Here is a 22034-nt window from a genome sequence, read left to right as displayed (position 1 = left end):
CAAGTTAAAGCAGTTCCAAATATTTTAAAAGCCTGTAGCATACATTTTCTCCCGGACAGAAAGTCTATGATACACAGACAGAGGCATCTTTAAATACATTAATGTATTTAATGTATCTAGCCATCTCATCTTTGGTCACACAACAGAAGGCAAAATAGTTCAAGATATTGGTCAAACTATGCAAAAGAAAATTTCACTTAAGTACTAAAATACGGTATGAGTTTAACTAGTGGGTTTTGCTTATGTGTTAGGTCCCTAAACTCAGTCTTGCTGAGCAGCTCACTGCCTGATACCCTTTACCCAGGGCCAGCACTACCATTACGTGAGGTCATGCACCCACATCAGATGGCTGAGTGGGGAGAGCACTGAATTGTGCCAATCTCCCCCCCCCCCACCTCCTGCCAGGAGGGCCCGCCACTGCCTCTCTGCTGCCTTGGCTGCGGCCACAGTCGCCACCATCTGTCCAGTCACTCGCTTGGCCTCCCTCACTTGCTCCTGCCTGCCCAGACACTCCTGCATTCTGCCCCAGCCAGGCTCCTGCGAGAAGTCACTCCCCACCAGCAACAAAAATGGAAGCAACACCATCCAGTCGCAGAAGGGCATCCCCGGCTCCAGACCAGCCCTGCTCAAACCTAGCATGCGAAAAGGCAGCTCACCAGTGCTTCTTGCACCAACTGGCAAGGCAAGCAAGCACAGGCAGGTCAAGGGGAACCCTGGGGGGGAGGCTGCAACAGCAGTGGAAGTGAGCAAGTGAGGAGGGTGTGGCTGATCAATTGACTGGCCAAGCAAGAGCGAGTGGGTGGCAGTGCCGCCTTGCTTGAGGCAACAGTAATCCTTGGGCTGGGCCTGCCTTTACCCACAATGGGTTGGCATGTCACAGGTTTTCTGGAAGGGGGCTCAGGCAAGTGAAAAAAAACACCTTGCAATTTATGAAGCTGTGGCCCATGGGTTAAAAAAATAAATAAATTAGGATAAATTAGGGTACAACACCTTGGTCAAACAAGAGGCAACAAAACAGTTCCAATTATATATAAATGCAAAACAAATTAAACAAAACTTACCCTTGAAAAGACAATTGGCTTAGAACAGACTCTGATTAAACCTTGATGCACTGAAAATGAAGATATTTCAACACTTTAAAAACATAGCAATCAAGTGGACTAAAAATAGTCTCTGAATATTCCAATATAGTAACAAAAGCAATTTTCCTGGCACAGAAAATAAAATCCATAATCAGCAACGGCTGTCATTACCAGACTTAATCTACTATATTAATTAGCAGGTTGCACTGAGGCTTAAATATGCACCCATTTTTAAAATGTAACTTACATGAATACAGGTGAAATAATACAGCTGAAATAATGAAATTATTGTTAAGCACTAACATTTGCATTGAGCAATGGAGAAAAAGTAATACAGGTGAATCCTATCCCTTGCCAAATTAAATTTCAAGCACAACCACATGCAGATTACATCGTAATAATGTTAGAGATTGTAGTTATTTTATAGACACTTTTAAATGAATAAGAAAAATAGAAATTAAAAGGAGAAAAAAGGAAAAAATGGTTTTTTGAAAGAGGAAGGGAAGAGGCATAACAAATATGAGATGGGGAAAGATTGAGAGAACACACAGGCAGTGGTAATCTCACAAGATTCGGGGGGAAAGGAGCCAGATCATTCAAAACCTAGCAGGTAAAACAGAGTTTAAACTGGATGCAATAAAAGACAAAATCAGTTGCAGCTAAGGATACAATCCTATACTCATAACACTGCTGGGTGGGAGGGGGGACTATAGAGTGTGGAAGAAACCCCACTATGCTGGGGGAACATGAGATATACCTCTCCCACTGGAGAGGTATACACTGCCAGTGTATCTGCGTTACTGGTGCAACTCCACTGGAACAAGGCCCCAAAAAGACCAGAGATGTGGGTAGGACAGAGAAGAGTAGACTGATGCTAAATCATATATTTATATTTATTTTATTGCATTTCTATACCGCCCCATAGCCAAAGCTCTCTGGGCGGTTTACAGAAGTTAAAACATTAAATACAATATAACAAGTTTAAAAGCCATTTACAAAAAAGCACATAAAAGCACACAGACAATATGCACAAACAACATATAACTAAAACAACACTGAACTATCAGTCATAACTAAAGACACATTCAAGACCAATTAAAACTCATCACGTGCTGCCTGGGAAAGAGACAGGTCTTAACCTGGCGCCGAAAAGATGATGATGTTAGTGCCAGGCGGCCCTCATCAAGGATCTTGTTCCACAGTTGGGGGGCAACCACTGAGAAGGCCCTCTCCCTTGTTGCTGCCTTCCAAGCTTCCTTGGAGGAGGCACGTGAAGGAGGGCCTTAGATGCTGAACGTAGTGTACGGGTAGGTTCATGTCAGGAGAGGCGTGCCATCAGGTATTGCGGTCCCAAGCCGTACAGGGCTTTATGGGTTAAACCAGCACCTTGAATTGAGCACAGAAGCATATAGGCAGCCAGTGCAAGCAGGCCAGAGTTGGTCTTATATGTTCAGACCTTCTGGTCCCTGTTAGCAATCTAGCCACTGCATTTTGCAGCTTCCAAACTGTCTTCAAAGGCAGCCCCATGTAGAGTGCATTGCAGTAATCTAACTTGGAGATTACCAGAGCATAGACAACTGAAGCCAGGTTATCCCTGTCCAGACAGGGGTGTAGCTGGGCCACCAACCAAAGTTGGTAGAAGGCACTCTGTGCTACACAGCCACCTGAGCCTCAAGGGGCAAAGATGGCCCAAGGAGAACCTCCAAGCTACGAACCTGCTCCTTCAGGGGGAGTGCAACCCCATCCAGAAGAGGTTGAGCACCCTCCATCCGGTCAGGAGAACCACCCACCAACAGCATCTCAGTCTTGTCTGGATTGATTTTCAGTTTATTAGCCCTCATCCAGTCCACTGTCACAGACAGGAAATTCAACACATCCACAGCCTCACCTGAAGAAGATGAAAAGGAGAAATAGACCTGCATGTCATCAGTGTACTGATGACAACGCACTCCAAAACTCCGGATGACCGCACCCCAATGGTTTCATGTAGATGTTGAACAGTGTGGGGGACAAAACTGACCCCCTGTGGAACCCCATACTGGAGAATCCATGGGGCCAAGCAGTGTTCCCACAAGCATTTATGCCTTCAGATCCCATTCTGCCCCTGACAATAGCCTATTGTACCAACTACTGGTACAGTTATGTACCAATAGTTGTACCAACTACTGTATAATTGGTACAATAGTTGGTACAAGTTTGTACTAACTACAGAGCAGGTGTATGGATGGGAGGAGGGGCAATGGGGACAGTGTGTTTTGGGGAGTTTTTCTTCTCCCAAAACACACTGTCCCATTGCTCCTCTTCCCATCCATGTTGCCACAATGAACTATAGGATTTGGTGTTAACCTTGCACCTAATCAAAACAAAGGATGGGACAAGCAGCATGGCGCTATATCACTTCAGCCTCACGTCATGCACATTTAGAGCACAAAATGGAGAACTTTGGTGATGGAAACCATGGAAAAGAACATTTGGCACAAACAGCCTGGCCTCACATAGAAAGAGTGCATTTCTGAGAAGACAAGTGTTAGCACCTTACAGATACTGTCGTAGAACTCTACATACTAATACTCAGAAGCAACCCCACCCACTCCTACAACTGGGGAAGAAAGGACAGAGCACCCCACACATGTAAGCAAGGGAAGGAGAAACCATATTACAAAGTATAACTGCTGCAAATATCACTCTCACCCCTGATACATGTGAAAACTGTGTCTAGGCTAACTGTATTGGTGAAACTGCTACCCACAGAACAGGTAGTAGCAGTATCTCCCATACAGGAGAGACAAGGGACAAGTGGCCATGCTAGCTGGGAATGGTGAAAGTTGTAGTCCAACACATCTGGAGAGTACCAGATTAGGGAAGGCTGCCTAAGAAAATAAACTGAATAATACGATCAGCACACCAACACTTCCCCAAGCCAAATACTATGAGATTATAATAACATTCCTAAGCCTTGCCCTTAATGAATACTTCTCAAGCTTCTAAAACTTGAAGTAGTACTACAATAGAGGGGGAAAATGTACTTCTAGATAAATAAAAACTCACCCACAGTGCTCATAAAACTCCACAGTACAGGACCTTTTCCTGCCAGGGCTAAAAAAACCTTTACAATGGATTTACAACATGCAGACTGCATTTTTACACTGTATCGTGGGAAGCTATCTATTTGCACTACAATCAGCCATTCAAGAACTGGAGTGTACACTTCAGGAATCTAAAAGAAGAAAAAGAAGAATGGCATATTAGGGATAGCAGCTGCATGCTCACTAAAAAAAAATCAAGCTATTTCAATTGGTGAAATCCCCATCAGTAATATTCATATCCCTCCTAAATTGCAAAATAATAGCTTCACAAATGAGGTTTAAACTGCTCACTTACGGTATCTAAATAGAATATAACGCTAGCAATAGATTGAAGGAAACTTGGTAGTTGATACACATGGTCATCTATTGTTTCTGCCTCAGTGAGATACATTTGCTTACAGCGCTGAAGGAGTTCAACATACATGAAGTCAACATCCTTTGAATTGATAGCTTTACATGGCTTTAAATGAGAGAGAGAAAATACAAATATTACAATTAAACTGGATTAAGGTAAATAATTGGATTATTACATAAAGGGCACATTCTAGGCCACCATGGGCAGACTCAGCAAAAAATGCATGCCTGATGATGTAGAAAGTATATGACAAATGAATGTGCTCCTGGTGCTAACATTCAACCCCTCTACTATACTATTATGTAATGAAGTAAAGTACATACCGCAGCAAAGAGCCCATATCCACGAATAGCAATGGACAATTCCTTGTTGCTGGCATCCATCTTTCTGATGATACCATAAAACTGTTCCATGAAGAATTGCAGTTTGTTCTTATGCATTTCTACATCCTTTGCTACCATTGTAGATATCTGCAAATTATATATGAAATTGGACATTTTATAATTTTACTACAGAATCAAATATTAAATATGTTCAAGTTAAATCACTTAAAGAAACCATTAAGCAGCTTCCCCAAACCAACCTGACATAAACAAAATAATGTCATCGGCATACAATAATGATGAAGCCTTTAGAGTTATGATGCAAGGAGCAAAAAAGTGTGACCCATTAGTTCTGACGCTATACTAACATAGAAGTTAAATAAGGCTGCAATCCTGTAGTCCCTGGGAGGATCAGATCTTCCCCTTTCAGGATGGAGACAGAGGTTTGCTTGCGGAGGGGGAGATCCAACTTCAGATTGTCCCTCCACCCAGCCCCCATGGAAACCTTCAAGGCCCTTGCTGCTCGGTTTTCAGCAGGGACAAAAAGGAGGTAAATCCAGAGGCACATCATGAGTGCATTGGAGGAGGCTTTCAGTCTACAGGATCCAAAGCCCTCCCAGTCCCCAGACATGCTCCTGATATGGGAGAACTGTGTGCCAGCTGGCGCACGTTATTTCCCTTCCAACAGTTCCAATGAAAGGGAATACATGAAGGAAAATAAAAAACTAAACAAAAAAGAAGAAACCCCCCACAAATGCTGCTCCTCCCTCCTTCCGACCTGTCAGCATGAACCTGCAAGCCTTTGTATAAGGCAGTTCTTTCGCCGTCAGATCTTCCTGTCCCCACCAGTAGGATTGCTCTGTAAGTAGTTAAATCAACAATACCTCACTATACAGCCATTAAGCATTTAATTCCCACATCAAAAAACTGCTTATATTATGCTTGTAGCAGTAACATCTTCCCTCAAACAGTGCTTCTATCAAGTAGGAGAATGTGGAGACAGCCAGGCAGAAGAGAAAGTCTAAAATAGGCAGGACAGAAAGTGCAGTGAAGATGTAGAAACAGAGACATGGGAGAGAAGATGGTGAGAGAAAGACATGGGAGAGAAAAAGATTCCACCATGGTTTACCGATTGGAGTAAGTGAGGGAAGGGGAAAAAAGAAGTAATGTGCAGACCCCTATTCTCTTTGCATTGTTCAATGTCTGGGAATTTAACCATTTATTAAGTCCTGGATTATAGGCCATATGTATTGTACCTGTTTAAGAAATGTATCCAAGGCTGAATGGGCAGCTTTCTTTAGTTCTGTATTCTGGTGGCCACACCATTTGGACATTACTTCAAATAGTAAGATATAGTTATCCAGAAGGTAAGTGCCAAATTGAACAGCATGCTTGCTAAAAAAATGTAGACCAGCTGCAAAGCAAAAGTTGTAATTAAAATTAAATTTGTTGCAGCTAGACAGCTCACTCAGAATGTTCTAAATACTTTTACACTGGAATTTTACATTTCTTGAATTATTATAGCAGCCATATATTTACAGAATTACTTAATCTAACAAAAATTTGAACTGAAATGACAAATTCTCCTCCCTTTATTTTGTTTTTTTATTATTTTTAAAACTATATTGTATCTCTTGTAGACAGAAATATATTGCATATGCCATGCTTTCCAATAGAGAAGAAATAAGTTGTCACAAAGGTATACTGCTGAATAGAGCTATTTGATATGAAATAAGACGTTCTTACCAAGGGGCACAGCATATCGCTTTAAGTCAACCTGCAATGTCAAAAGGTTCAATATAAAAAGACCTGCTTATCAGCTTTATTTATCATTATCTAAAGAACTGTTGTTTTGAAAGGGGTCCCGGGGGGGGGGGGGGGGGCACCCAGCATACCTGTGGACTTATTGCCTTTACTGCAAAATCAAAGATTTCTTTTGAAGCTTGGGGATCTGTAGAGAAAATACCCAAACATTTAATGATGGTGATGATGTGGTAATATGAATTAAAACTTTACAAAAGCTGATTCAAACATAGTGAATTTGGTGTAAATCCATGAGGATCTTTTACCTGATCAAACCAAACTCTTCTGTATGTCTACCTAGCAGATCATAAGCTATTAACAACATATTCCTATACATTATCTACTCAGAAGTAAGTCCCATTGAGTTCAATCCTATAACCACGTACCTAGGAGTAAGCGCCATTGAACTAAATGGAACTTACTTCTGAGCAGACATGTATAAGATTGCACTGTGTGACCACAAAAAAAAGGAGCAATGCAGCCACATCTTACTCTGACAAAGCTTTCCATCCACCCTTTACTACAGAATTAACATGGGGAAGGATGCAGCGGAAGTCTCATATGTGGGTGCACCACAAGATCCAGGAAGTTATCAGAACCAAGCATGATATAACTACAAAACTTATTTTTGGAATACTGCGTTCACTCGTGCACATTGCAGGTCTTAAAGAAGTTGTAAAAGGTTCAGAGAAGAACTACAAGGTAAAGCCTCTAGTGGCAAATCCCATTTAGACAGGTTGAAAGAACCAAATAATTAAGATTGGGAAGGAGAGGATTAATATGCGGACAGTTTTTAATTATCTAAAAGGATCTCAGACTGAAGGGGAAAACAACTGTGCATCCTGTCACTGAAAATACCACAAATAGCAACAGATGAAAAGTGCAAGGAGGCAGATTAAGGGTTAGGAAAAATTCCCTTCTGAAACAAACCATCCAGGCCAAGGAGGTTATAAAATCTCCTTCTTTGGTGATTTCCTAGGAAGACTGGACAAACATCTATAGGGCAAATTTATGTATAAACATATCCTCCCTCAGGAAAGGGGGCTAAACTAAATGATCCATTCCATTAGCCACGTTGCTGCTATTCAAATTGGTTGATGGGTTTCAATAAGACAATTCAGAGCAAAGTGGGGAAAGAATGTACAAACTGTTTCCAAAACTTACTGATGATAGACCTATAAACTGTCGTGCTCAGTATGACCCACATTTTGGGCAACAATTACCCTATGATTGCTAAACTGGAAGAACAAGATAATAATCCATGATCCGTGACTAAAGCTGGTGTTTTATACCAAAACGTTTCACATTTTAAAATCTGTGTTGTATTTAAAATTTCTAAAGCTATAACATTTTAAATTTTAAAAATTATTAAATCTATAAAATGTATAAACTGGATGTGCTACTGATGGTCGTTTGTTTGGTTTGGGGAGTGCTGTATTATGTGCATCACATCGCCTGCATATCAATTAATCCATGACAGCCGTAAATTCTATTATTTAGGCCAGAGGCGGACACTCAGCCTACAAGCTGCATGTGGTCATCCCATGGCCTCAAGTGCGGCCTCTGCTGCCCCATCCACTGCTGAATTTGCTGCTGTGGCAGAAGCAAAACTATCAGCAGTTGGCCACCATATTTTGGCAGTAAACCACATAGTAAACCACAATGGTGGCCTAAAATGGCCGCTGTTGAGGTTTGCTGCCAAAATTCGGCAGCAGCCCACCAACTGTTTTTATAATTATGCCAAGATTTGGGAGTACACAGCAGCTGCAGCAAGACTGTGGCCCCTAAAGGGTTCTGGGAGGGATCAAACTGGCCTCCAGAGTCTCCAAAGTTGCCCAGCCCTGATTTAGGCTAATGAAATGGCCCCAGGGCAGGGGTGTATGTAAAATCAGGGCGTATATACTCAACAAGGCTTCTGACTCTGGAGACAGGGATCCAAAGTCTAGCAATTTTAGAATGAGAGGGAATTTCATGAAGTTTGAGGAAAAAATGTGCTACACTTACAGTCATTAGGATGTTTTAATAAGAGAAATACTATACCTTCATCCACAGATTTAGTAAAGTTATACATGAGTGCAGTCAGTCCTTTCAGACACCCAGCTACTAATGGAAACTTAGGCTCTCTTGTTGAAGAGGTCATCTAAAAACAAGAAAACATTATGCTCAAATAAAATATTAAAGCAGACTGTATCCTGAGATATCAACATGCATTTCGAGACACAATCTTTGCAATGAATCAGGCAGGGCAATCCTATCCTTGATCTTGGAGAACTCTGATGTGATATCCAATGCCCTGCCAGGCTCATGCTGGCAGGGCAGAAGTGAGGGGAAAGCAGTGTATTTGCAGCTTTCCTCCCTCCCAGACCGGGGGTTTCCCTTCCTTTTACTGATTCCCTCCCACTGAAACCAATGGCATAGTTGAATCAAGCTATGCCAGCTCAAAGGCTGGCACAGATTTCCATCTGGTTTATGAACATGTCTGGGGGACTGGAGAGCTGTGGATCCTTCAGATCTACAGCGTCTCCCAGCAAGCCCACTGCCACACCCCCAGCACACATCTTTTCCCTGCTCTCCAACATCCAAGGTCAGATCTCCTTCTCCAACAGCAGACTTCTCTGTCCACCCTCAGAGCTGGAAATTCAGTCAATCCTATAATCCCTGGGACAGCTATATTTCCAGTGTATTATAGGATATATAGAATACCAGAGCATCATTTAATCATTTTACTGAGTTTCTTTAAAAAAAAAAATGGGCACAATCTAGCAAATGTTTGCCATGTATAAGTCCCGCTGAAATCAATCAAACTTTGTCAAAGCCATGATTATTTTCTATTTTATTGTCTTCAATGAAAGTCACGACTAACTTACGACAGATTGTGCCCATTATAAAATCACCCAGGACCAAAATTCCATTATGAATTTATGTGCAGTGTGTTGACAAAATATTCCCTAATTAGAATTAGGGAATCGCTATTTTATGTAGCAGAAACAGCAAAAAAAGGTAAAGGTAAAGGTGTCCCCAACCAGTCGTGTCCGACTCTAGGGTGCGGTGCTCATCCCCCTTTCTAAGCTGAAGAGCCAGCGCTGTCCGAAGACTCTAGGGTGCGGTGCTCATCCCCCTTTCTAAGCTGAAGAGCCAGCGCTGTCCGAAGACGCTTCCGTGGTCATGTGGCCGGCATGACTGAACACCGAGGTGCACAGAACGCTGTTACCTTTCCCGCCGAGGCGGTACCTATTTATCTACTTGCAATTTCTTGCTTTCGAACTGCTAGGTTGGCAGAAGCTGGGACTGAAGACGGGGGCTCACTCCGTCACGCAGCACTCGGGTCTTGAACTGCTGACCTGCCGACCTTCCAGTCTGCAGTTCAGCGTCTTAACCACTAAGCCACTGCGGCCCTAGCAGAAACAGAGAAGCTCACTATTCTGATAGTCTGCAGAAACAGATGAGCTGGGGTTTTTTTAAAGGTAAGAAATGTGTAGAATACCAAAAGTTTTGATTATGTGATAACATATGTAAGAATCTTAATGCTCATGGAGAAGCAGTTAATAAATGCAGTAAACAAGTAAATATAATGAAAATACTAAATATTCTGCTTGGCAGTGGAATTTTTAAAATTCACTTCTGCAATGTACACGGTCTCTGTTTTTCATCCTCAATAATTCAGCCAGCACTAACATTCCCACTTCTGCCGGCCCCCCTAATTATTTACACACTGTAATTTTGGAAAACATACATACAATTCCAACAGTAAAATATTATGATTATTACATCATTAAGGAAATGGTCCTATGGCCCCTGAGTGTGTGAGGGGCCATAGGATAAGTCAGATTCCCAGGTCCGAAGTGGGAGACAGTGCTCCAACCTTGGAGCTGGTAATCGGAACTCCACCCCCCTCCCCCTCAGCCTGGAAAAAACCATACCAGCTGCCTCTCAGAGTTCAGGGATGTGATCTTGGGGGGGGAGGGGCGTTTCAGAGGACAGGGAGGGGAAGAGACTGGAGAGGCCAAGATACGAGCTATTCTGAGGTCTCTCCAGCCTCCTTCCCCCGACCCCTCCGAGATGCTTTTGCTAGATGGGCAAAAAAGCCCATCTAGTGAAAATGCAGTGCAGGAGGACGGGGAGGCTAAGATCACCTCCACCACTCCTCCCACCCCGCATAGGATGACTATAACCCTCTAGGTTCGGAGGTTTACAATCATTGCAATAGGACTGCACCTTAAATAAACTTCCCGAGGGGTAGTAATGTTAGTCTGTTTTGCAGCAGAAACAAGGAGGATTGTAGACTAATATGTTTTATATATTTTAATATGTTTAATATGTTTAATATGTTTTATAATATGTTAATAGGAGCTTTTCCGAGTGGTTCGCGGCCTGTTACATTCTGGGCCAGGGAGTGAGATGGTGGAACCCTCGGTAGCACGCTGTGACAAGTTTGCACGGCACTTTGAGGATAAAGTCACTCAGATTCGTCATGAATTGGACACCACCATTACTGCAGTTCCATTGGTAGAGGCGTTCAGAGCATCGTCTGGTCCAGTTTTATTGGATGAGTTTCAGTTACTGAGGCCTGAGGATGCAGACAAGGTGCTTGGCCAAGTCCGATCGACCACTTGTGTGCTTGACCCTTGCCCTTCATGGCTTATTAAATCAAACAAGGAGGGGTTGTCCGGCTGGGTCCAGGAGGTTGTAAATTCCTCCTTGAGAGAGGGAGTGGTGCCTGCTGCTTTAAAAGAGGCAGTAATTAGACCACTCCTGAAAAAGCCTAACCTGGACCCAGAGGATGTTAACAATTATAGGCCAGTGGCCAACATCCCCTTCCTGGGCAAGGTGCTTGAGCGGGTGGTTGTAGGACAGCTCCAGGCACTCTTGAATGAAACGGATTATCTAGATCCATTTCAATCAGGCTTCAGGCCTGGTTTTGGAACGGAAACTGCCTTGGTCGCCCTGTGGGATGACCTCTGCCGGGAGAGGGACAGGGGGAGTGCGACCCTGTTGATTCTCCTGGACCTCTCAGCGGCTTTCGATACCATCGACCATGGTATCCTTCTGGATAGGTTGTCTGGGTTGGGAGTTGGAGGCACTGCACTACAGTGGTTCCGCTCCTACTTGGATGGCCGATTCCAGAAGGTGGTGCTGGGGGATTATTGCTCTGTGCCATGGCAATTGTGCCATGGGGTTCCACAGGGCTCTATTTTATCCCCCATGCTGTTTAACATCTACATGAAACCGCTGGTTATCCGGAGGTGTGGGCTGAGGTGCCATCAATATGCGGATGACACCCAGCTCTACCTCTCTTTTTCATCAAAACCAGGTGAGACAGTGGCTGTTCTGAACCAGTGCCTGGGAACAGTAATGGACTGGATGAGGGCTAATAAACTGAATCTCAATCCAGACAAGATGGAGGTACTGTTAGTGGGTGGTTCGTCTGCCCGGCTAGGTGATATTCAACCTGTTCTGGAGAGGGTTGCACTCTCCCTAAAGGATCAGGTTCGTAGTTTGGGGGTGCTCTTGGATCCAGAACTGTCCCTTGAGGCACAGGTGAACTCAGTGGCACAGAGCACTTTTTATCAGCTTAGGCTGGTATACCAACTACGCCCTTATCTGGACAGAGATAGCCTAGCTACAGTTATCCATGCTCTGATAACTTCTCGTCTGGATTACTGCAATGCGTTATATGTGGGGCTGCCTTTGAAAACGGTCCGGAAACTTCAGCTGGTCCAAAATAGGGCAGCATGATTGTTAACAGGGACTGGCCTGCGAGCTCATATTACGCCAGTACTTTTCCAGCTGCGCTGGCTGCCAGTCCATTTCCGGGCCCGATTCAAAGTGCTGGTGTTAACATTCAAAGCCCTTAATGGCTTGGGGCCAGATTACCTGAAGGATCGCCTCCTCCCATATGTGCCTGCCCAGACCTTAAGGTCATCATCAGAGGCCCTTCTCCGTGAGCCCCTGCCAAAGGAAGTGAGGCGGGTGGCTACTAGGAGGAGGGCTTTTTCTGTTGTGGCACCCCGGCTCTGGAATGAGCTCCCTAGTGAGGTTCGCCTGGCGCCTACATTGTACTCCTTTCGGCGCCAGGTGAAGACCTTTTTATTTTCCCAGGCATTTTAGCTTTCTAAATTTTTATCTTTGCTGTTTTAAATCTGTATTTTAAACTCCTGTACTGCTGCTAGGTTTTATTGTGGTTGTATTGTTATACTGTGGTTTTAATGTTCTATGTATTTTAAATTGTTTTATTGTGTGTTGTTTGGTTTTAGTTTTTGTGAACCGCCCAGAGAGCTTCAGCTATTGGGCGGTATAGAAATGAAATAAATAAATAAATAAATAAATAAATAAAATGATAATTCATTCGATGGAAGTGAGGTGATAGAAGTGGACTAGTCCATAAAACTTTATGCTATAAGTAGATGTTTTAAACTTTATGACACCTTGTTTTATGAAATAAAATCACCAACTATCTTTGCCTTCCAAACCAAGACACGTAGAAACAAAATTTGGCTGGTCCCAAAAAAAGCCCTTTCTTTACCTGTGTTTTGAGTTCTCCCAGATAAGCTCGGAATAGTTTTTCAGAGTTGTCAAGCATATCACTAGGTTGGACTTCTCCCAAGACTCCCAGGAGCTCATAAATCCTTTCCAACACTTCAAAAAATAATTAGCATCCCAATCAAATGATTACATTTTATTTGATACCAGTTACACCACTTTGTTTTGCCCCTGAACAGGGAAATATTTAACTAATAACACAAGCAATATTACAGATCCCCAAGTTCTTATTAAGGCTCACCAACATGGTTCTAACCTTTAGTCTTTGTCACTGCCATCTGTGTTGCTACTCTTACTCACTTAGCCACAAGAAGACTATCAATGAAGCTGTCACCCAACCTAAGACCTTTGTGATCAGGAGAAGAGACTTAAAAGGCACATTCACATTTATTTCTTCTTGTCACTTACCCTAATTACAGATATGCTGGGCTCAAAAGGAAGGAACTGACACAATGTGACAGTAGTTCTAAGAGAAAGTACCTCACTCCTACCCTAGTTTCAGCAGTAAATTCCCAGATTTCCTACTAATGGAGCAAATCAAAAGAAAATTAAGTAAACCCTGCCCCTCAAGACAGGAGTATGTGTTTAGTGAGACTTACTCCCTAGTAAGTGTACATAAGACTGTATCCCTAGTAACAACTAACTGTACTTCTTAATAATTTGGAGTACAGCCCCATCATCTTATCTTACTTGCTAAGGTAAATAAAAATGCTGACAGAAAAATTAAACCTTACCTGTATCAGGCACTTTACTTTTCACAGCAAGTTCACCATAAAATCTATTAAAGATTTCTCCAACTTTCAGGTCTTCTATCACATAAGAAGACCTTAAGTTCTGAAGAAGCTAGAAGGATGTTCAAGATAACCAAATATCAGACACTATCTAGACAGCCATAGGATTTTTCGGTTCCTGGGAACCGAGGTTGTCTGACCTCAGTTTCCAGAAAATGTGCTCCCTGCCCTCTCGCAGCCACCATGGTTCTTTCTGCAGTGCTGCCATCTCTGCAGTGATAAACAAGCACGGACAGGGCAAAAGGGGGGCAGTCCCAGGGGCAGGAGATCACGGAAGTCGCTTTTGACAGCTTCCCTCCCCCTCCCCAAAAACATGTATCTAGCCACAAAGGCAGGGTGGCTGGAGCACAGAGGAGAGGATCCTCTCCATGCTCTGTCTGCCCTGCATTGGATAGGTGTCAGCCTCTGAGTTCGGGGGCTGAAGTCTATCTCAATAGGATTGTGCCCTATAGAACACAGTAAGATCATTAAACGAAACACTTTATTTCTTTGCTAGTTAAATAAATATCAACTTTATAACGAAGTCCTACAGACTTCTGGATGAAGTTAAAGATGTTAATTTTATGTATTCTTCTCCTACAATTTAGGGGTGACAAAGTAAATGACATTCATAGTCATTTACTTTAAGACACTTTAAAAATTAAATATGCCATCAAAATATTTCCATTGTGCCAAGCTGTAGATATCACTACATATAAAAAGGCATAACTAAATCCTCTCAGAAGTCAGAAACAATAGGGAATTATATATAAATATAATTTTTACCTTAATCAGTAGCTCTAGGGCTGGGATTCTGCATTTTGCCGCTTTGTCTTTTGTATAAACACTAAAACACATCCGCTAAATTTTTAAAAGACAAAATATAACACTGGTGATGCACTGCATTCGAAGTGAAATATCTTGCATTATCTTTGCATTTTTCTCACTATTTTACAGCACTTTAAAAAACTAGACAAATTGCCCAAGTAAAGCAAAGCCAGGTGTTTTTTTTCCCTGCATAACAATCCGCCACATTAGAACACTCTGCTTCCCTCAATTATTCTTATCAAAGGCCAGACTCATGAAAACTTCCCTAAACACCCTGGATCTGCCTTCCGTGAAAGGGAGACCTGTGAGAGGAAGGGCTCTGCTCACAGAAGGTCCCCCTGCCTGATTCTGGGGGATCCCCTTGCCACACACCACAGCTCACCCCATTCAGCAGGGTGTCCTCTCTGTGTAGCATTTTCAGGGTGTGGAGGAGCTAATATGGGAAGGAAGGGGCAGGAAAGCCCACTTCCACCAGTGCAGTTGATTCAACATAAATTTGGATCCAACCCCTTACATACAATCTGGATGAACTAACAATGGCCTTCAGTAGCAAGACAGAAAAAGATTTCTGATCTGAAACAATGGAGACCTGCTGTCAGTCAAGGTTGATAGTTCAGGGCCAGTCTGTCCCAGGTTCTTATATCCATTAACTTTGAGCAGTTTGATTGTGAAAATTACAGAGTGAACAAGAAGCACAAGTACTTCATCCTTCCTGTTCTTCCACAACCCTGTCCGAAATACAAAATGCCTGGAAGATGTGACACTCCTCTTTCGGAGACAATTTATGAATCCCAAGGAGTGATAGGAAAAGCTGTACTTTGGACATTATGGCATTGCAGATGAACAGATAACACACGAAGGTCCTTATGTTAGGATTTAACTGGACAAAGATTACTACTTTTTAATTACTGCTATTATATTATAATACTATTTTATCTGACTAAAATGTCTAGTTTTGTGTAAAATATAGATTAATTTTCCTTGACCCACCTTTACATCTTGTACATAAGGGTGAACCTTTTGGCCAATCTTTTCCAGAAAAGCCAGAAGAAATTTTAAAGCTTCTTCTCTGCATTCTCGAAACTGTGAACAAGAAAGCATTTTCACCAAGTATGCTACAAAGCCAGACAAAAACAAATATACAGTTAATAAGCCTTCAAACCAGACTTGTAAGGTGAATACACAAAAGTTATTTGACCAGATAATGTTTTACTAATCTATCTATAGTTATGCTAGTCATTTGTGGCACACAGGCAGCCTGAAAGAAAAGAAGTCCAACTCATTTCCAACTGAAAAACCAACACAAAACATGCAGGGGCATCATCAGTGAGGGGCCCACCTGGGCACAGGCCCTGGGTCTTTTTGAACTCTGCCCGGGATCCTTTGAGCTGTCCTAATTGCCATTTTTTTTTTTACATTTTCCCATTGACTTGCATTGGAAAGCCAAAATGGCCGTAACTTTTTTAGTTTATATAAATATATGAAATTTGGAGGCTTGGTAGGCCCCATGGAGCTGACTAAATATACCAAATTTCAGGCACTTGGGTCCAGTGGCTTTTGTGCTAGACATAGGTAAAATGTGCTATTTTCAATAAAATCTGTCAAAGCAAAGAGCTATAATTTTTTTGCGCTTCCACATACGTGAATGAAATTTGGGGGCCTGGCAGCCCCCACAGAGCTGACTGAATCTGCCAAATTTCAGACAATTAGGTCCAGTGACTTTTGCACTAGCCATGTGTAATGTTTCCTTTTCTCAAAGTCTAAAACAAAAAGTAAGAACTGTCAAGTCACTCAGGGGATTAGAGATCCTAATCAGAAGGTGTTTAAGGTGACCATTAGGAGGTCACTATCCCTAATCTCCCCCTTCATGGATCACTGCTTTGTTCTGGCAAAGGGGCTTGTGTAACTCAGTGAAGCCATAAGCTATGCCGTGCAGGGCCACCCAAGACAGACAGGTCATGGTGGAGAGCTCTTACAAAATGTGGTCCACCGGAGAAGGAAATGGCAACCCACGCCAGTATTCTTGCCAAGAAAACCCCATGGAACGTATCACAAGGCTAAAAGAGATGATGCCGGGAGACCCTCAGGTCGGAAGGTGTCCAATATACTACTGGGGAAGAACAGAGGGCATTTCCAAGTAGCGCCAGAAAGAGTGAAGCGGCTGGGCCAAAGCCGAAAGGACATTCAGCTGTGGATGTGTCTGGTGGTGAAAAGAAAATCCAATGCTGTAAAGAACAATATTGTTTAGGAACCTGGAATGTCAGATCAATGAATCAAGGTAAGCTGGAGGTGGTCAAACATGAGATGGCAAGATTGAACATCGACATCCTGGGAATCAGCGAACTAAAATGGACAAGCATGGGCGAATTTAATTCAGGTGACCATCATATCTACTACTGTGGGCAAGGATCCCTTAGAAGAAATGGAGTAGCACTCATAGTCAACAAAAGGGTGGGAAAAGCAGTAATGGGGTACAATCTCAAAAACGATAGAATGATCTCAGTACGAATCCAAGGCAAACCATTCAACATCACAGTAATTCAAGTCTATGCCCCAACCACTGAGGCCGAAGAAGCTGAGGTCGATCGTTTCGATGAAGACCTAAAACACCTTCTAGAACTAACACCAAAAAAAGAGGTCCTCTTCATCATAGGGGATTGGAATGCTAAAGTAGGAAGTCAAGAAATCACTGGGATAACAGGAAAGCATGGCCTTGGTGTACAAAATGAAGCAGGACAAAGGCTAATGGAGTTTTGCCAAGAGAACACGCTGATCATAGCAAACACTCTTTTCCAACAGCACAAGAGGCGACTCTACACATAGACATCACCAGATGGTCAATATCAAAATCAGATTGATTATGTCCTTTGCAGCCAAAGATGGAGAAGCTCTATACAGTCAGTCAAAACAAGACCTGGAGCTGACTGTGGCTCAGATCATGAGCTCCTTCTTGCAAAATTTCGGCTTAAATTGAAGAATGTAGGGAAAACCACTAAACCATTCAGGTATGACCTAAATCATATCCCTTATGAATATACAGTGGAGGTGAGGAATAGATTTCAGGGATTAGACCTGACAGACAGAGTGCCTGAGGAACTATGGACGGAGGTCCATAACACTGTTCAGGAGGCAGCAACTCAATCCATCGCAAAGAAAAAGAAATGCAAGAAAGCAAAGTGGCTGCCTGATGAAGCTTTACAAGTAGCTGAGGAAAGAAGGGAAGCGAAAAGCAAGGGAGAAAGGGGAAGATATATCCATCTGAATGCAGAGTTCCAGAGAATAGCAAGGAGAGACAAGAAGCCCTTTTTAAATGAACAATGCAAAGAAATCGAAGAAAACAACAGAATGGGAAAGACTAGAGATCTCTTCAAGAAAATCGGAGATCTCAAGGGAACGTTTTGTGCAAAGACGGGCATGATAAAGGACAAAGAAGGCAGGGACCTAACAGAAGCAGATGAGATTAAGAAGAGGTGGAAAGAATACACAGAAGAACTATACAGGAAAGATCTGAATGTCCCTGATAGCCAGGATAGCGCGGTCACTGAACTTGAGCCGGACATCCTAGAAAGTGAAGTCAAGTGGGCCTTAGGAAGCATTACTAACGACAAAGCTAGCAGAGACTACAGTATTCCAGCTGAGCTATTTAAAATCCTAAAAGATGATGCTGTTAAAGTGCTGCACTCAATATGCCAACAAATTTGGAACACTCAACAATGGCCACAAGACTGGAAAAGGTCAGTTTACATTCCAATTCCAAAGAAGGGCAACGCCAAAGAGTGTTCAAACTACCGTACAATTGCACTCATTTCGCATGCAGGCAAGGTTATGCTCAAAATCCTGCAAGCTAGGCTTCAGCAGTATGTGAACGGAGAACTACCAGAAGTACAAGCTGGGTTTCAAAGATGCAGAGGAACTAGAGATCAAATCGCCAACTTTCGCTGGATCATGGAGAAAGCAAGAGAATTCCAGAAAAACTTCTCTTTCTGCTTCATTGACTACGTTAAAGCCTTTGATTGTGTGAATCACAACAAACTCTGGCAAATTCTGAAACAGATGGTGGTACCAGACCACCTTACCTGTCTCCTGAGAAACCTGTACGAGGGTCAAGAAGCAACAGTGAGAACCGGACATGGAACAACCAATTGTTCAAAACTGGGAAAGGAGTACGACAAGGCTGCATATTGTCGCCCTGCTTATTTAACTTATATGCAGAGTACATCATGAGAAACGCCGGGTTGGATGAATCACAGGTCGGAATTAAGATTGCCTGGAGAATTATCAACAACCTCAGATACGCAGACAATACCACCCTAATGGCAGAAAGCGAAGAGGATCTAAAGAGCCTCTTGTTGAGGGTGGAAGTGGAGAGTGCAAAAGCTGGTTTGAAACTCAACATTACAAAAACTAAAATCATGGCTTCTGGCCCCATCACTTCCTGGCATATGGAAGGGGAAGAAATGGAAGCAGTGACAGATTTTATTTTCTTGGGCTCCAAGATCACCACAGACGGTGACTGTAGCCATGAAATTGAAAGACGCTTGATTCTTGGGAGGAAAGCTATGGCAAACCTAGAGAGCATAGTAAGAAGCAGACACATCACCTTGCCGACAAAGATTCGTATAATCAAAGCTATGGTTTTCCCAGTAGCAATGTATGGCTGTGAGAGCTGGACTATAAGGAAGGCTGAGCACTGAAGAATTGATGCCTTCGAACTGTGGTGTTGGAGAAGACTCTTACGAGTCCCCTGGACTGCAAGGAGGTCAAATCAGTCCATCCTAAAGGAAATCAACCCTGAGTGCTCATTGGAAGGGCAGATACTGAAGATGAAGCTCAAATATTTTGGCCACCTAATGCGAAGAGAAAACTCCATGGAAAAGACCCTGATGCTGGGAAAGATTGAAGGCAAAAGGAGAAGGGAACAGCAGAGGATGAGATGACTAGATAGCATCACCAATGCAATGAATATGAACTTGAGCACACTCCAGGAGAGAGCGGAGGACAGGAAGGCCTGGCGTGCTATGGTCCATAGGGTCACGAAGAGTCGGACACAACTGAATAACAACAATCCTTGCAAACCCTGCACAGCCTCCTAAATTCCTCTGAAGTACTACCTCTCTGAAAGGAGCCACTTGGCTTAGGGAATTTTCTCACCCCCCACCTCTGCATTTCTAATCACCATCCTTGTCTTCTTCCCTCCCCTCCCCTGTTCTTTCTTTCTTTCTTTATTCCATCCAGAGCATCTCTTGGGGGATTCTTAAAGAGAATTATTTTCAGTGGGCAACAGAAGTTCTGAACTGTATTTGACTTAATAGAAACAGACAAGAGGGTTGGTTTTTCTCCTTCTCCTCACTCAAGTGTTTGAGAAGAGTGGGTTCACATGGTTGCAGAGAAACAAAACTGGAGTTTTCTTTGTCAGTTGCCATTATCCAGCAATAGGAAGGGTTGTAGCTCAGTGGTAGAGCACATGCTTAGCATGCAGAAGGTTCCAGGTTCAATCCCCAGTATCTCCAGGTAGGGCTACGAAAGAATCCTGCCTGAAACTTTGGAGAGCTGCTGCTGCCAGTCAGTGTCAACAATTCTGGGATAGATGGACCCAGGATCTGACTCATTACAAGGCAGCTTCCTATGTTCCTATGAACAGAAAGCTTAATTAAAAAATAGTTTTTGGTTTGTTTTTTAAGTGGAGAGGAGATAAATATTGCTAATTTATGCAATCCTATGTTTGCCTACTCAGAAGTCCCATTATGTTTAATGAGACTTTCCCTCAGAAAAGTGTGCATAGGATTCCAGCACAATTTACTTTTGCAGGGGGGTTTGCACCTTGATATTCTGCATGTTTACTCAGAAATGAGTCCTGAGTTGTGAGCATGGTACTGCAAGCTTAATACAGTGCCTACCCAATTCCAGCCAATGAATTGACTACCCTTTCTGCTCAGTCCTATGCATGTTTTGTCATTTGTGGATCAGGGATGATTTTGGGGTTTTTTGCATGATCTCTAGCTTCAGTGGTGAGGGAAAGGCACTTAGTACATGTTCAGGGTTTCTCCATAACTTAGCCCTAGTTTTGAAAACAGACTCATTGGCTGAATCCTGGTGAAGTCTTGGCACAAATGAAGTTATGGGGAGGAAGATACAGTGAGAGCTTGTGCACAACAAGGAGGAGGTAGAGAGAAGTTGCACAAAACAAGACATCTGTTTTGATGAAGAGTTGCTGGAGGATGGTAGGATGAGGAGGGATGGTTGCATGGAGGGGAATAGAATTGGTAGGGGGAGAATGTAAGTGGCCGGTGGCGAAAGAAAAACATTCTGCACATGCTCAGAGGCACTCTATATTTAAGAACATAAGAAGAGCCGTGCTGCATCAGACCAAGGTCCATCTAGTCCAGCATTCTGTTCATACAGTAGCCAACCAGATGCCCACTGGAAACCCACAAGCAGGACATGAGTGCAATAGCACCTTCCCACCCATGTTCCCCTGCTACTAACTTTGGTGAAATGTAAATAAATTCTAGTAATTCTAAATTAGAATGCATATATATCCTTCAGAAACTTTGCAGGTTTCTTACCTGGGAGACACCTCTAATGACCTATGTATTTTCATACAAATTTACCCAAAAACCATTGGGGAAGGGGTGAATGGAAGGGAAAGCAAATCACTCCCTCCCCCAAATTGGAGAACTCCCATTCCACATGAACTGCTGCACCTATCCTTCTGAAACTTTGCTGGTTTCTTACTTCGGGACAACTCTAGGCATTCTGTAACTTTCAGAACAATGGTCCACAAGGAACATAGGGAGATCAGTATGTCCTCTTTTGGAGACCTCAAAATGTCAAGGCCACCCTTGCACAAAAACCCTTGTGGCTAGCATTCTGAAATTTGGCAGGCATGATCTCCCCTACTGGGAAAAGGAATCCTGAAATTTTTATCCAATTCTTCCAAGGAATTAAAATGTTATTGGCAGTTCCCTTTAAAAGAAAATCAAAATATAAACCCTGCACCTATTTTTCTGACATTGGGCAGGTGCAATCCCCTTCTAGGGGGCTACGATGCCTGACATTATCATCCAGTTCTGACCAAGATAAAAACGTTACTTTTTTTTCTAATTTCCCATGGTAGTCAACAGGAAGCAGAAAGACTCATTTTTCCAAACCTTGACTCAGGTCTGGTGCTGAGCTGAAGTGGTCCGACTACAAATTGACCAGAGCAGAAGCGGGATGTTTTCCAAAATGCTGAATCAGAGTCTGAG

At 42.9% G+C, this 22034-nt stretch overlaps 1 protein-coding gene across 10 annotated transcripts in view; it reads right to left on the bottom strand.

Annotated features, from left to right (window-relative positions):
- PRKDC (protein kinase, DNA-activated, catalytic subunit) overlaps positions 1 to 22034 on the bottom strand; it is a 164890-nt gene that overhangs the window by 136428 nt on the left and 6428 nt on the right. For all 10 annotated transcript variants that reach the window (XR_014790119.1, XR_014790121.1, XR_014790122.1 and 7 more), the window contains exons 3-14: positions 15778 to 15870; positions 14746 to 14820; positions 13924 to 14032; positions 13173 to 13285; positions 8690 to 8789; positions 6742 to 6797; positions 6593 to 6623; positions 6103 to 6260; positions 4847 to 4993; positions 4464 to 4628; positions 4131 to 4299; positions 1062 to 1111 (exon numbers count right to left, since the gene is read on the bottom strand). Coding sequence is in view for 6 of the 10 variants with exons in the window: in XM_084849588.1 (XP_084705714.1) it covers positions 1062 to 1111; positions 4131 to 4299; positions 4464 to 4628; positions 4847 to 4993; positions 6103 to 6260; positions 6593 to 6623; positions 6742 to 6797; positions 8690 to 8789; positions 13173 to 13285; positions 13924 to 14032; positions 14746 to 14820; positions 15778 to 15870 (1266 nt within the window). In the remaining 4 variants the exon portion in view is untranslated. The remainder of the gene's footprint in view (positions 1 to 1061; positions 1112 to 4130; positions 4300 to 4463; positions 4629 to 4846; positions 4994 to 6102; positions 6261 to 6592; positions 6624 to 6741; positions 6798 to 8689; positions 8790 to 13172; positions 13286 to 13923; positions 14033 to 14745; positions 14821 to 15777; positions 15871 to 22034) is intronic.

Source organism: Heloderma suspectum, chromosome 4 (genome assembly GCF_057233095.1).
Source record: "Heloderma suspectum isolate Gila_16-S chromosome 4, 16-S_ref, whole genome shotgun sequence".
Taxonomy (NCBI): Eukaryota; Metazoa; Chordata; class Lepidosauria; order Squamata; family Helodermatidae; genus Heloderma; species Heloderma suspectum.
The sequence above is the reverse complement of the archived record's forward strand: the minus strand, read 5'-3'. Positions and strand labels throughout refer to the sequence as shown.